The 17,534-nt window shown below is 30.4% G+C and overlaps 1 protein-coding gene across 1 annotated transcript; it reads left to right on the forward strand.

Annotated features, from left to right (window-relative positions):
- The first annotated feature begins 11,805 nt into the window (after positions 1–11,805).
- LOC107927207 (uncharacterized) lies at positions 11,806–12,588 on the forward strand. Its single transcript, XM_016858235.2, has 3 exons — positions 11,806–11,938; positions 12,037–12,112; positions 12,204–12,588. Exons 1-3 carry the CDS (start codon positions 11,912–11,914, stop codon positions 12,482–12,484), a joined length of 384 nt encoding a protein of 127 aa, XP_016713724.2. The 5' UTR covers positions 11,806–11,911; the 3' UTR covers positions 12,485–12,588.
- The last annotated feature ends 4,946 nt before the right edge of the window (positions 12,589–17,534 follow it).

The raw sequence follows: 17,534 nt of genomic DNA on the forward strand, positions 1-17,534 counted from the left end.
AAGAAAAGAAAAGAAGAGGCCAAGGCGAAAAACCAAAAAGGGCATTTTATGACCAAATAAGGTTTTGAGATGAAATCCTGAAAAAGGTGACTCAAATTTTGAGCACAATGGGGCATGGACATCACCATTATCGAAGACTTCTAATGGGTATTGTTTCATTTTGAGAGGCTACTTCATGAGCTAAAGTCATCGTATACCGATACAGAATTTTAGAGAAGAGAGTATTGGAGAATGCATTGAGGTTAAACAATAGCACGATAGCTGAAGTCTCAAATTAGCTCAGAAGTGGACACCACGATTCGTCACTGAAGTTCCTAGAGTTGAACATCAAAAATTGAAGGAAAATGACTGAGACTTACGAGGATTGACGTGAGAAATTACCATTTACCCTAATTGTTTGTCGAACATCGGTATTGGGGCAACACTTCTCTTTTTGGTTTACAGGATTGAGGTAGTTCTACCTATTAAAATCCCCTCGTTGCTTGATGAAGGGATCCAATCGCAATGTGGTTAGTTGGCCCTAGGAAAAGGGTTAAAAGCTATTCATCAGGGTCAGATGTACCATAAATAAATAATATGAGCCCATAATAAACGTGCTCGTCTCAGAGAATTCCACAAGAGGGCTGGAGGTTGAAAAAGACTCTTCCTTAAACGAAAGGATTCTAAAGGGAAATGAATGCCAAACTAGGAAAGTCCCTATGTTGTAAAGAAGACCATTTTTAGAAGAGCACTGATCCTGAGTGAGATTGCTAATCCTATAAACTCGGATCCAGTCTAGAAACACTTCGTTTAAAGAAGAAGGAAGGACCAAGGTGAAAACCTGCAAAAGGGCACTTTGATTCAAAAAAAAAAAAAAAAAAAGAGAAGAAGAAGAAGATGAAAAAAATAAAAAAATGAAACAGTAAAAATGGAGAGGCTAAGGGGAAAACCCGCAAAGGGCACCTTAGGCCAAAGGGGATTTGAGTTGAAAACCGAAAAGGGCGGCTCAAATATTGATCAGAATGGGGCATGAGGTGATATAAGCTGCTCAAGTTTTGTTCATATTGAGGCATGTGTTGATCTTGCCATACCTGAATCAACAGGAAAGGATAGGCGACATCTTGGGGGCATCGACAGAGCATTGTAGATCTCCTAAACACATGTCCAACTCAAAAGGGTCTTCAGAAAGTTTGTGTAGAGAAATCCAAGCTGTGATATCTGGGGCACCCAATTCTCATGCTATTTGTTGTTCTTGGAATACTTTTTCTTTCTTTCCAAGATATACATTCCCAATTAATTCTTTTGTTGTCCATCTTCACTATTTTCGATAATTTGTTCTTTCGAGCTATGCTCAGAACCAACTTTATTCTTATCCATTGTTATGACCTTTTTGCAAGCATTGGAATAATGATTAATGGACTAATAAAACTTTCACAAATGAAGTTTTGCATATTACTCTGAAAAGTTTCTAAATAATACAGGAACCTGAAACAGGACTATTGTTTAGAACATGCCAAATTCGAAGGTTGGAAATTTGAGAAGGAAGAGTCTAAGTTTGGACTTTCTCTTCAGATTTTGTTGTCCAAATATTGATTGAGTAAAATGACAAGATGTCGTGTTGGTGGCAAAGCTTCAATGAGCCAACAAGCGATGTTTACCAGGCAAAAGGAGAAGGTCTTCTGGGAGAAGAAAATTTTGCAATTGTGCATGAGCATTTGGTATGACACCTTGGGAATGAGGTAAATGACCAAAGAGTTTCACATTCAATATCATTGAATTGCGATAGGAGAAGATTGAGAAAAGTCATACCTTTCTACCCTTGGATTGTAGAGGGAGAATGATGGTACAAATTTTGTGCCCTAATAGATCAAACTTTAAGGTTTACAGTGGGGGGCAACCAGATTAAGTGTTTCTTTGGATATACCCGACGAGCAAAAAGGCGTTGTAGTACGTCAGTGATAAAACCTTAATAAGTTTTTACGTGATGTTAACCTAAGCATTAAGGAATCATCTTCATGACATTTTGCATTCATTCAAATGTCATTCATACATATCTAGTTAGGAGCATTTGATTCATTCTGATTATGTCATCCTAATCACTAGGCACAATTAGGTTCATAAAATAGAACATACAGGTCATGTTCCCCAAGGGACAGATCAATGAAGTTACAGATCTTGCCTTCCTGCATTGACAGCGAAGCAGATCGAAGACACAAACCTTGCCTCTTTCGGTTGTGATAGAGCTGGTTGAAGACAAAAGATCTTGCCTTCCTGCATTGACAGCGAAGCAGATCGAAGACACAAACCTTGCCTCTTTCGGTTGTGATAGAGCTGGTTGAAGACAAAAGATCTTGCCTTCCTACATTGACAGCGAAGCAGATCGAAGACACAAACCTTGCCTCTTTCGGTTGTGATAGAGCTGGTTGAAGACAAAAGATCTTGCCTTCCTACATTAACAGCGAAGCAGATTGAAAACAAAGCCTTGCGTCCATCGATTGCAGTGGAGCTAGTTAAAGAAGCAGATCTTGCCTTCCTGCATTAACAGCAAAGCAGATCAAAAAAAAAAACAAAGCCTTGCCTCCATCGGTTGCATTGGAGCTGGTTAAAGGTTACAGATTCTGTCTCCCTAAGCCGTAGCAGAGCAGATCAAAGACAGCAAATCTTATCTTCAAGTGTAAGGAAGCGGATTCAAACCACAAGTCCTATATCCCTGACCTGTAGTGGAATAGGTTGGAAATTACAAATCTTGTCCCCCTGAAGTCACAGTGGGGCAAACTAAAGCCAGAAATCCTATCTCCCTGAAGTTACAGTGGAGCGGATTAAAATGAGGGATCTTATCTTCCTGAGATTACAGCGGAGCAGATCGAAGACACTATCCTATCTCCCTGAAGTTACAGTGGAGTGGGTTAAAATAAAGGATCTTATCTCTCTGAGGTTACAGCAGAGTAGGTCGCATCAAGTCTTATTTCCCTGAAGATGCAGTGGAATAGATTGAAAACCACAAACCTCGTTCCCCTGAAGTTGCTACGAAGAAGATAAAGGCTACAGGACGCATCACTCTGAAGTGCAGTGGAGTGGATCGAAGCAACAAGACATAGTGGACTGGAAGGAGGCTATTTGAAGAAAAGAAGCACTAGAAGAAGTCAAGATTCGGCAAGACCGGACAAAATTGGCCTTTCTTGGTCTTTGCTCTGTTCTCGTTACACGACAACGAGCAAAGAGGGGCAGCTGTTACAGGCCATTTTGCCCGAGGCCCAATTCAACACAAAACAAGAACCCAATTAACCCAAACCCATTTCTACCAGCCCAAAATAAACAAAAAATAGAGAAAGAAAGAAAACCTAATCGGTCCCATCCCTCTGCCATCGCCTTGTCCCACGCCACCACCAACTCCCTCACCTGCCCTCTAACTCCCTGCAAATGAAAGAACACGCAAAGCAGAGACCAAGGGGAGAAAATAACATTTTATTGTATCATTTTCGGGGGATAAAAGGGGGGCTTCATCACGGGATTCAGGGGGATTTTTTCTTTTTTTGTAAAACCCACATCAGAAATCAAAAGGGAATAGAAATTTTAAAAGGTTGAATCCTTGCTATTCTTCTTGGTTTTCTCTTATTTGTTTGATCTTATTTTGTTTTTTTCTTTGCAAATCTATTCTAAAGTAATTAAAAATCAAAAAAGAGAAAAGAAAAGAATACCTGAATCGGCCCTTGGACTGGCCGGCGATGGTCCTTTGCCGTCGTCGGATTCAGCTCGAGAGGGGCCAAAGGTCTTGTTTTCTCCTCGATTCCCCTTTCAAAAGTTCAGGCCCTCTGAATATGCTTCAACTGCGCAGACCGGGAACTCCGTCGCGTGACGCCGGCCACCGGCCATGGCGGTGATTTGGAGCGGTCGAGAAAAGGGATTGAGGGGTATGAGATCTTCAGTTCGTCTGAAAGAAAAGAGAAAGAAATGGGGGCTGATTTGTTTTTTAGGGTTTTATTTATTTATTTATTTTTATTTATAAGATTCCATACGGCGCCGTTTAAAAGGGAAACCTGCGCACTTTTGCCCTAATGGGTAATTTGTGCCTTCGGTCCCTCCATTTCGCGTTGAAATGCAATCTGACCTTTTTATTTATTTAAATTTGGGATGCGAGTTCTGTGCCTGTTTCAATTGGGTCCTCTGACCATGTGTGCCCTTTGCACTGAAACGCCGCGCACAAGGGGGCTTGGGATATTTTCTCCTTCGCTCCCTCATACTTTCAGCGTATGGCGAGTTGGTCCCTCTTTCCTTTGTTTCTTTTAAATTTAACCCATTTTTCCTTTATTTTTTGGTTATCTTATTAATTAAATTGATAAATGTGATATTATTTTTTTATTTACATACTGTTATTATCCTTATTTTTTATTTTTATTTTACTTCAAATTTTACTATATATATACATATTTAATATTTATATACACATACGCTTACATTTATATATTATAACTTACATACATATATGTATTTGCCTGCATACTTTAAAATTTTATATATGTACATACTTATATATCCTCTTTTATTTTCATAAATATATATACACGCATATTTATACATATTCTTTATATTTTAAAATTTATTTCTTTTTATGTATTTTCTATTTTTATAATTCATAAGCATACATTTTAATATATATATATATATAAATATACGTTTTATTTTTTTTTTAAATAAACATATATATATATGCCTATCTTTAGGTTTTATTTTATTTATTCATTCACTATTTTAAATATTAATTTTGTTTATTTTAATCCTTGCCATTATTATTGCAATTTCATTCTATTAATTATTTATTTGTCATCTTCAAATGTTTTAAAATCTAAATCTATTAGAATTGTATTTGTTTTGTTATTATATTAATATTATTGTTATATTGTTTCTTACATTATTATTCATGCATTTCGATTTATTTGTATCTATGTTATGTGTATACTTTATGACGCATATTATGTTATGGATTTTAAGTCTATGTTGCATATTCATTATAGGTCGTGTACGGTATTCTTTTCCTTCTGAACAATTTTTTTTTTTTTTAAATATAATCAAAATCGCACGCATTTGTTTTTAAAAAATTTCCACTAAATCATACTCAAAATTCAAAAGGGTAAAATTTCAAAGATAAAGGCAATATTCCGTATTTAGAAGATTCGAGAAATCGTGCCCTAACTTTCTGAGCTTCGATTTTTCTCGCGTTGATCTTAAATAATCGAATATCCTTTTAAAATTAAAATAAATGAGGTTTAAATAAAAATGAAAAAGCAAGCTTACTCTCAAAATACGATGTGTTGTGTCCTAACTTACTGGATGCGACATTTTGTTACTTCGAGATAAGAAGGCATTTTTCCATTTTGATTTATTCGAGTAATTTTAAAATAACATTAATAAGAAGGATCGTATTTTAAATTCTTTAAAGTTCTCAATTTCCGACACCAAGACATTAAGTAATTAATTAGGTACCAATTTTGGGCGTATCGAGGGTGCTAATCCTTCCTCGAGCGTAACCGACTCCCGAACCCGTTTTTCTGAATTTCGTAGACCAAAAGCGTTGTTTTAATAAAAATTAAATTGTTTATTAAAAATAACCACTTTTCGAGGTGACCCGATCACACCTCATCAAAAAAGATTGGTGGCGACTCCCATTTTCGTTTCCTTTTTCAAAATCCAAGTCGACCCCGTTTTTATCCGAAAAATGGTGTCAACAACCATGGAAGATATTGGCAAGCTAACCATCATTATTACCACCATCCTTATGATCCAATTCCGCGTCCGCCTCAGTATCTTCCTCAGCCTCCTATGCTGCCTCCACCGTTACACTATTTTGACAGTGAACCAGCTCAGTGCACGATTATGTGAATGTTACTATCAGACAACACTGTCATGTTTGTCTTTTGTTTTTTACAAGTTAACAATTGGATCTTCGGTACTTATTATTAGTAGTTGCATTATCCTTGGTGAAGGGTAAATGGTAATGGAGTATGTATAATTATCATGTGTTGCTGGGATTCTTCGTTTTCTTGTATGACGTTTTAATTATATAAAAAAAATTTATAAAAATAAATAAACGAATATACTCGTGTTAAATATATATTTGATTTTTTCATGATATCAATAAAATAAAATAAAAAGAATATGAAATTATTTCACCTTTGTATATCAAACTAATTTCTAGCATCTCTCTTTTCACGCAAGAGACGAGGCAAGTTACTTCTTGCAAATTAACCATAGAGTATAAGTTTAATTTGTGTCGTTATTATTATAGATTCAAATGCGCTTAAACCGTAATTTTTTTCTTGTCTACTAATCTAACACATTAATCGATGATGATGCTTCTATTTGGTTTGCAGAAAGCGAAAGTTGAACTTAAACCCGATTTTTAAAATCGGAAGATATACATTAATTATTAAATTTTATTAAAAAGGACGGACTCTTTCAAAAAAAATCTTTAAAGTGTCGTCTATTGAGCAGTCAACTGAACTCAATAATGTCAAAGTATTGTTACTTAAATTTCAACCATATGATAAAAAAAAAGTTATAATTAGTAAATCATATACGTACTAAATGGAATTACATATCTAAAGTAAACGTATAGTTTAGTGGTTGAGTCCTTCGCAAAAAACATATAGTGATTGAGATAATAATATCAAATCATGGAACACAATAAATCTAATTATGATTAAAATGGTAAGTAAATAAGTTATCAAGACAAAAATTAAAAGGAAAAAAGTTATTATCTTAAAATTAGAGAAAATCTCTCCATGTTTCAACACTTTTTCTTCCTTAATTACTACATCAAATAATTATCTGATTTGGGTAATGATTATTTTGCCCTTCATGATTCTTTAATATTTTATCCTTAATCACTAATAACTTTTGGTAAAATTAAGATTTAGTCCTTATTTTTTTATTCATTCAATTTGGTCTTTTCACACCAATTTCACGTTATACTAAATTGGGTTATTTTCACTTTTGGTCCTTTCATTTTTCTCATATTTATACTTCAACCCCTCAAATTTTAAATAAGTGTACTTGAACCCCAAGCTTTTTACATTTTTACGATTTAACCCTTACTTTAATTTAGTATACTGCAACATACTTCTCAATTCAACTTTCTCTGATACTCCTCAACCTGCTAGTTGGTTCTCCCCGAAATGAGTTGGGGTGTAGCAGTTGACTGAATATCTAGGGGTAAAGCATTGTTTCGGTGCAGGCCACGAGAGTGGTACCAAATCGAGGCAAACTCTGAATACTAGATGTGACCTTAAAATACTAGAGGTCGAAGTCGACGAGTGAGACTATAGGGGTATTACTTTCATTTCATTATTTTACTTTATCCAAAAATCAATTATATACCATCTCGATTTATTACTGCTTTTAAAGTATAACAATTTAAGGAGTGTTACGATTAGAGAAAATCTCTCCATGATTTTAGAAACAGTAAGATAATAATTTAAATTTGTAACTGTAGAAAATACAGTTGAAATTCACAGTTAAGTATGCTGATTTAACTAAACTAATAAAGCTCTCTTTTTTAGACTTAAGAAATAAAATAAGTAATTATTTGATATTTAAAAAATAAAAATAAAAACGAAATAAATGAGACACACGCCGGTTAAGAATCTATAAATTCATGGTCTCATCCCTCTTTGTTTCATATTAGTTTTTACCAGTGGAGATAACCCCTTTACCAAGGCACCATTTCGTCGACATGTTTTCATCATCAGAACAGTATTTGGTCAGTGTCTCCTCCTCCTCCTTTTAGATCACCTTTTATTGACTTTTTAAAATTTTTTTTTTTTAATTTTAGAGTTTTGGTCTAAGAGTTGACCCCCAATCTCCAGGATGGTATGAAAGTCTGACCAAAATTCTCAAGACAATCAAAGGTATGCCTTTGTTCCCATTTTTCTTTTCATTTTACAAATGCTTGGATTTGATTCCTGAATTCGTTATTGTCACATTTTAAAGGTGAATTGATTATGATGTTGTTTGTGTAGGAGCAACTTACACCATCGATGTGGAACAAGGGATGGCTTTTGTTTCCGGCCGAGCAAACTCGAAATCGATCCTCAAAAAGTTGAGGAAATCGGGTTTGGAGGTGGCTTGGATCAAGACCGGGAAGCCGAATATTTACAGCAGCCACGGTCATGGATACTATCAAACTAATCCATATCTTCAATACCCTTTTCAATATTTTCATCCATATGGCTACTAGTCCACTCGTTATTATTAGAGCTGTTCATCATAGACAAATTGGATTTTATTTTTTTAATCGATTTGTCTATGATTTTTTATTTGATCTTTTTTTAGGAAAAACCTCTTTTTAATCTGATTAACGAATCCGTTTTATTATTAGGATTCATATCCGACATAGTAGGTGGAGGTTTTTTTTCTACTTCACTATTTTTTTATAATGGAAATGATAATGGAGCATTGTAGTATTCTTGTGCATGACTTGGATTTTTATTTTCTTGTATAATTTTTTGAATACATGAATTTCATTTATATATATATATATATGTAATGCTCACATGTAATGCAATATTTAAGTTGGATTTTAATGTTATATCAATATTTTTATCTTAAAAAAATATCAAATCCAAATAGAAATTCTGAAATTTAGGATGAAATTACTGATGTAAAATTAAATTATTAGAAATAGATAATCTCCCTGTTTGATATGATCTTTTCTCTCAATAATTATGCATCTATCTTTTCATGCAAGAGATAAAGCAAATTTCTATCCTAAATCCAATCCAAACCATAAATTAAGCTCTCCAACGATAAAGAATAATTACTTGCAAATGTCTCTAAGTCGTCTACTAATCTAACAATGGTAATACTTGCAAATCAAGTTATCTTAAATTTAATGTGCAAAAAGTCAGATTTGAACCAATATTATTTGAATTGAGTCAGATTAGTCGGTTTGGATCAAGAATTTAATCAATTAATTCAGGAATCAATATAGACTAACTAGCACTTGAACCTATTTCTCTATTTTTAGTGATCTATTTAATTAAATCGAACAAATCGATTTAATCAATCAAATCAGAAACTCATGATTTGTTGGTTCAACTACCGCTCCGATATTGATAACATTAATTTAAACTCTCCTCATTTAATTATGCGAGATACACATCAATTATTTAATTAAATGTATGATGTATAATCTATTAATAATTAACATTAGGAAAACTAATTATAAAAAAATGGTAGATTTTATACACCATTTTGTATCTTTTTGTGTAATTAATATCTTAATGATTTAGTTATTAAATTTATCGATATAATGATGTATGTTTTTGAATTGATCCGATATCTTTATTACATTTATCTAAAATATTATATATATTAATATTTATTTAACGGTTGAAAGTTTTTTTTACATAAAATAAATAGCTAATTTTTTAAAATTTATGTCAAATTGTCATCTATGATCTACATGAATGGAATGTGAAATATGATAGATTGAATATGAAATAAGGGGAGGGTCTGTTGTCGTATTCTTTTATACGATTAATATTTTAACGATCTAACTATTGAATTTATTAATGTAATTGTACTTGTCATGTATGTAAACTTTTAAGGCTAAAATTTATTTCGGAGAAAATTAACATGTTTACTAATTAGAGAAAATCCCCCTAGTTCAATGACGAAGTCGAGTTTATAGAATTTCGAGTTTTTCATAGTTTCATCTTGTGCTAACCATGTACGGGCTTTCAATTTTGATTTTATTTTAGTTTAAGTTATATCATTTGTGGGTTTTGACATACATTAATTTTAATTTTGTGTAATTTTATATATGTAATTTTAATTTAATTTAATTTTTACAAATTAATAACACGATTATTGATATAACATTATTTTATATTTATATATTGCATATATAAATTAAGTGCGGTAGACAAGGGGTCGAGACTTCTTTAGGTTAATGGCTCCAAATTCTATTATCTCATCCCCACCCCTAATCATTGAAAGGATAGGAAAAAAAAAGTAGGTGCTTTGCCCTCCAAATGCTAAATCAGACCCTTTAAAATTTAATATAATACAAGTTATTATAATGATAAAACTACTATAATTTATTTTTAGCCTCTCTAAAGCAATTTTCCTTACTTTGCCTATGTCAATAATTGTATTTATTTAATATAATAAAAGTTAATTGCACCAAATATTAACAAATTTTAAAACATTCTAATTATATCATCAAACTATGAAGATTATATCAATCAGGTTCTTTTATTATTAAAATTAAATGACACGCTAAATCTTATATAATTAAATTTAAAATAAATTAAAAAAAAGGAGATAATGTAACATTACTTCTAAAAGTAAAAACTAAAAATAAAGTAAAATTGAAAAAACAAAAAGAGTGAATAAACTATAAAGCATTCATCAAAGTTTCGAAAACCTCAAAATCAAGAGTTTTAGAACATCCATTTTAACAATATTCATTTTTCTTAAAATTTTCATTTTAGATTATGTTGTATAAAATCAAGAGTATAATTTAAAAGTTAAATTAACAATTTTTATAATAGAAAGACTTGATTGATATAACATCTGTAATTTGAGGATGAAAATAAAATGATTTGAAATTTGAGTACCAATTTAAAATAAAGACCATAGTTGAAAATATCTAATACATTTTTTTTTTTTGGTAAGAAAGGAAATTTAATCATAGAGGAATCATTATGCTCTTGTCTTCTTCTACAATGTGTCTCACAAATAAGTGGAGGTTCCTCGAAAATAATTAATCGACCTACATCACTATTAGCCTCTTTTGCAGTATGGTTAGTAACCATGTTGCTCTCTTTTAATATGCATCGAAATCTCACTTGTCAATCTTTCTTTTTGCATCAGGTATGAATCATCTTAACTTCTGCAATATTACTAGTCGTGCAAAACCGTTCCGGATGATATCAATTAGAACCGCATTATCACTTTTCAATTCCACCAGTTGAAATCTTCGTGCACATGCTAGCTTTAAAGACAGCCTGAGCTTTTACTTTGAAAATGTCCATCATTCCTGTTCTCATTTCAAATCCCACCAGCCATTCTCCTTCTGATCGTCTAAAAACTCCACTTACAACCGCATGCAACCGATTCACCGAAACCGACCCATCGACATTGATTTTGATCCACCCAATGCTCCATATGTCCACTAACAAACAACGATTTTGTCCAGATTACAACCGAGGCAATTAAATCTCGACTGCTGCTGCTGAATTGATTGAAAACAAAATCATTGCAACTCTTGCACAGAAACCAGCTTGTTATTGAGAAAAATTTAGCCCACTCTCCATCGAAGGATGACAACCTACCTTCATTCTTGACATTCCATGCAAGCCATCGTTCGAGCGGTAAATTGAAGAAGGAACTCCATGTGTGAATTGGTAACACAGCTTTCCAGACTGTATGCGCAAAGCTGCAACTCTTACAACATCGATCGCAGATTCCACAGCGCGCACATCCACAACGTTTGCAATGGGAGAACATAGTCATATCTCGCCTCGCTCGTTCCTCATTAGTTAAGAGGCGACTACGAGATTTTTATATGATTCTGCTATAGAGAAATTCCCTGTTGATGTCCACTGCCACGTAATGCGATCTGGTCCGGCTTTTTTCTATAAAAGAATCAAAGTTCCATTTATTTATTTGAACTATAAAATTGAAGTCTTTTAATATTAAATTAAAATTTATGTGTGAAATTACATATATGGTATTAATTTATTCAAAGAATCAAAAGGAAATTTGTTTCCGTAGTTATTATCATTAATTATTCCCCATTATACTGAAAAGAAACGAAAAAAAGAAAATCATCTAGAATTAAGTCCATTAATTCATTGCCTCAGCTCCCTTTGTTTCTTATTTAATCTCCAGTACTTAACCCCTCTTCAAAAGTACCATTTTCATCAACATGTTTTCATCATCAGAGCAATATTTGGTCAGTATTTTCTTTTCTTCCTTTAATTCTTTATAATTTGAATAATTTTCATAAATACAACTTACTACTTAAATCACCATTGATTGATTCTTTTTTAGAGTTTTGGTCTGAGAGTTGATCCCCAATCTCCAGGATGGTATGAAAATCTGACCAAGATTCTCAAGTTAATCAAAGGTATTTTCATTGGATTTTTATAAATATAATCTTGAGTTTTTTAGGGTTTAGGGTTTAGGGTTTATAGTTGATTGGAATCTTATTTGTGTAGGAGCAACTTACACCATCGATGCAGAACAAGGAATGGCTCTTATTTCTGGCCGAGCAAACTCGAAATCGATTCTCAAGAAGCTTAAGAAATCGGGTTTGGAGGTGGCTTGGATCAAGACCGGGAAGCCGGATACTTACGGAAGCCATGGTCATGGATACTATCAAACTAATCCATGTCTTCAGTACCCTAATTACCATTACAACACCAACTATGGTGATCCCTATTTTCCCAACCCACCACATTTTGAGCCATATGGTTACTATTCCACTCGTTACTATTAGAGCTGTTCATCATAGGCAAATGGGATTTTTTTTTTAAAGAAAAAAACCATTTGTTTTATGATTTTTTTTTGTTTGACGTTTTTTTAGGATAACCTTTTATTTACATGATCGATGAATCTATTTTATTATTAGGATTCATATTCGATGTATCTTATTTTATGACATTAAAATCCTCGAATCCGTTTATTTTTAGGATTCATATTGATGTAAACCAGAGTTTTTTAATGATATTGGAACTCTTATGTTTACATAATCTATAATAAGGACTTGATTTTGTTTATACTTTGTTTTCTTTTTTATTTTTTGAAGTAAATTTATACTTTGTTTTCATTAATAAGAAATGGGTTTTTTTATTTTTTTCAATTTCTTCTTTCTGTTTATCTAATCACGGAATTAGGTTGACAAGGGTCTTTTCTATCTTAACTAGTAGTCAAGCGTTTGATCTTCGCCCTGGGTATGAAGCAGCTTTAAAACTCGTGATTAACATTTACTTCTTTAATGAACCTATAAAATACGGTTAATTAGTTACTGAGATCACTGTGATAGATACATTAAAAAATAAAAAATAAAAAAATTTCGCCAGCCTTGTTATTTTCCATGAGTTTTACATTACAGCATTTTGTTTTTTCTTCATCTATACCAAGCATAAAATGGAGTAGTATTGACTAGATTTTAGTGTAGTTGTTTAAATCTTAATATTGATTATAAATCATTCACGGAAAATTAAGTTCAAAAAATTGGATTGAATTGTCTATTGATTCTTAGATCGATTGGTACAAGTATTATTGTCAATTAATGTAGAAACACATGAGTTTAAGTGTGCTGAAGCTTATTATCCTGTTATTTATGAGTTGGAGAGAGACTATAGATAGTTTTAAGCATTTTGTAAAAATATACAAATATAATCACAACTTTATTTATAAAATAAAATAAAGAATTTGTGATGAATAACGGAAATTTCAAGTTTGATGCAAATTATTAGTCCTTAAAACGAATTAAAGAAGCGAAGATCTTAATTAATTTTATTAATTAAGCCACAATTAAGTGATGTTGTTTATAATTAGAATTGAGTGGAAAAGATTAGATAAGAAAATCCCGTGGATTGAATAATGGAGAAAATCTCTCAAAAAAATCCCAAGTTTAATTTTTTTTGGTTAAATCACTTTTTAGGCTTAAATTTGGTAACTACTGTTAATTTTTTAACTTAACAATTGTTCCGGCATTGGGATTTAAATTTTTTTGATTGTCCCTGGTACTTCTTTGAAAACCCTAAAGTTTTAAACCCCAATGTGGGAATAATTATCAAGTTTAATATCTAATGTGGGAACAATTGTTAAGTTCAAATCCTAATATTGGAACAATTGTCAAATTCATGTACTGATTTGGACAAAAGAAAAAGAGGTTCAAGATCCAATGTAGAAATTATTACTTATTTTAAGCCCCAATATCAATTTTAAGGATCAATATATAGACCAAACAAAAGCTTAAATCCCAATATAGGAGTTTGTCAAGTTTAGACAAAAAAAAAATTATTACTTATATTTTTTATTCTTCATGTAATGTCTTAATTTTTTGCATTTCCATACTATAAACTATGTTTGATCTTTGTAATCCCTAATATATATTTTTTTTAAATGTAAACAAAGATATGTTTCCATTATACCTGCTCTTAGGCAGAGCCATCCGGTTCGACACTAAGGTTCGTTTGAAAAGTGGGAGGATTTTAGTAAAAATGTAGGTCCGAAAAATGGGCTTGTGCAAAAAAAAATAAGACTCATTTAGAAAATAGGCTAAGTCTTGAGTAAGACTTTTTCGGCCAGGCCCGAATATGTAAAAAGAAAACTTCAGTTTTTTTTCAGTTTTTTACTATTTTTTTTCACTATTTTGCTATCATTTCACTATTATGTTGTTGCTATTTTGTTGTTATTGTATACTCTTGTTTTATTGTTAATTTTGTTACTATTTTAGAGACATTTGATTGTTAAATTGCATCTATCTTAGTGTTATTTAAGTATATATATATATTTAAAATTTATTTTCAATTTGTTGGGAAACATTTATTTTCATGTTTTTAATATTTTTGATGTACTATATATTTTTTTATTTTTATATAAAAAAATTAATATGGGCCAGGGCCGAGCCCTAGTTATAACATTTTTCTTCGAGTTGGACTTGAGTAAAATTTTAGACCCATTTTTCGAGTCCGAACCTAGCAAACGGACTTAAAATTTTAGTTGGGTCCAGTCATAAACATCTCTAGTTCCCTCTTTAAATTTTTTATTAATATATTAAATGTAATAACAACTAACTTTAATTAAAATGAAAACATATAGGCATTATAGAAAATAAAAAAAATTTATTCTAAAAAAACAAAAAAATATATATAAACAAACCTTTCATGGGCAAATAATTGCTATATAAATGATATATAAAATAAATTTACTATTGATTTATTATTGTGTCATTGAGTAAACTAATTTAATAAAAATAAATATACGAACCATTAGAAACATTTATTATATTTGTAGCCAATATTTTCTATTATTACAATATTATAAAATTTTATATTATAGATAGTAATTAAATTGACTTAGTAATATTAGACAGGAAAAATAATTATTAAAAATAATTTGTGTTATTATAATTTTAAATTGATTTTATAGAATCAATAAAGCTAGCAATCAACGAAATTGCTAAAACGTGAATTTTAGAGCATTATTCATGATAAATGTTTTTTTTTACATCATTATTGATGATTAATGTTAAGCAGTATGGAACAATTTTAAAATTTGTGGTTAACATTTATTCTTTTAATGAACCTATAGAACGTGAGTGATTAGTTATTGAGTTTGCTCAAGTAGATACATAGAGAAATAGAAAAAATACATCACCACAAAAAGAAAAAATATATATAATTGATTACAGATCCATTAAAATAAAGAACTTCTAGACTAGGGGCGAAGCCAGAACAATCTTTTAGGGGGATAAATGAAATTTTAATTTTTATAGTTTATACCTTTATAATTTTTAAAGAATTAAATTAAATTTTTTAAATTTTAGGGGGGTCAAAGTATAATTTTATCTTTACTAATTTAAAATTTTTTTAAAAATTCAAAGACTTAAATAATAATTTTACATTTTAGAGGGCCAACGCCCATGCCAACCACCCTTTAGATTCGCCACTATTCTAAACTTAATCATAGTTGGGTCATTCATCTAAACCCAATATAATTTAAAAAAAATATATAAACTTAAAAAATAAATTTTAAAAAATAAGGCCAATTTTTTAAATTGATTTGACCTTCGGTAAATTTTTTTCTTTTTTATTTTATCCTAATCAATTGGCATTTATTCTAAAAAGAACGAAAGACACTAAAATTTTTAAAAATCTAAATGAAAGTTTTTCATGAGCAGGGTCTACGAGCACCCAAGATATGCCTATGATTTACATATCGTACAAATTCATCAAATTTAAACATTTGTAACCGACAAATCATGGTACCACCATATTGGTTGGTTTTGAACAAACCATTCTGTTTTGACTGGATTTTAATAAATTTTATTTTAATATTTCATTTAATATTTTTGGTATTAATATTTCATTTAAGTTATTTATATTAATTAAAAAATTATAAACTTTGACCAAATTTCAAAATCGGTAATAAATGGCAAAATTAAATTGAATTAATATGTAAAAATAAAAGTATATGGTTAATAGAAGGAAAGTAGAATGACTTGGCCACAAAATAATAAGAGGGTTTAAGTAAAATTATAATCTCGAAAAATGAGTTTAGGCAAAAGTTAAATCTATTTAGAAAATAAATTGGGTGGAGTAAGGTTTTTTGATCGGCCCGGTCTGAATTTGTAATAAAATACCTTGCTATTTTGCTACTGCTTTTCCATGTTTTGATGCTGTTTTCTCTTCTTCTTCTTTTTTCCTATTATTTTGCTACTATTTCACTATTATGTCTCTACTATTTTAATGGTATTTGCTTATTAAGTTGCACTTATCTCAGTCTTATTTAAGTATAAAGACTTTTTTAATTTATTTTCAATTTATTGAGAAACATTTATTATAATATTTTAATATATTTGGTGTATTATATATATATATTTAATTTTTATGTAAAAAATAAAAATTAAAAAAATTAATACGGACGGGTCGAACCGGCCTCGAGTTTTAACATTTTTATCCCGACTAAATTTGGACAATAGTTTAAACCTATTTTTTAGGTTGGACCAAGTCAAAACTTATCAATCGGGTCTAAAATTTTGTTAAAACCCAATCTAACTCATGAATAACTCTAAAAGAAAGTCCGACAAAAAAAATCAATCACTATTGGGTTATTTTTGAAAAATTTTAGATGACTATATACATAGAAGAACATGTCAAGATATACATGCGCCAAGCTTTGATGGTGCCAAGTGTCGATCAAAGAATTTAGCCAACTAATTTAATATTTTTTAGAGATAAATTTTAAAATTATACATGATTTTTTATTTAATGTACAATTGTATATATGAACTTTAATTTGGTACAATCATACATGTGAAACTCTAACAGTAGTTCAAATGTACACTTAAAATTTTAATTTTGATTTAATCATATATATTTAAATAAATAAATACATTAATTTATTTTTATATTGGATAAATATAATTATTTATATATACAATATATAAATATAAAATGACGTTATTTCTATAAATGTGTTAATATTTACAAGAATTAGATCAAATCAAAATTTTATGTACCAAATTATACAAAAATAAAGTTTATATATATAGTTGCACGTTAAACCATAATTTATATATAATTTTGAGATTTATCTCTATTTTTTATTAAAAATGTATATATAAAATTAGATTATAAATATTACACTAAATTCATTATTATATAAATTAAAATTATTTATAATTCACAAAAATTATTAATATATTAATTAAGATTCACTTTAACATTACTTCTCAAATATTTGATTGATAAAAATATGACTAAATAATATGCTTTTTAAGTTTTTTAAAAATGTTTTACAAAAGCATTCTTTTA

Source organism: Gossypium hirsutum, chromosome A11 (assembly GCF_007990345.1).
Source record: "Gossypium hirsutum isolate 1008001.06 chromosome A11, Gossypium_hirsutum_v2.1, whole genome shotgun sequence".
Classification (NCBI taxonomy): Eukaryota; Viridiplantae; Streptophyta; class Magnoliopsida; order Malvales; family Malvaceae; genus Gossypium; species Gossypium hirsutum.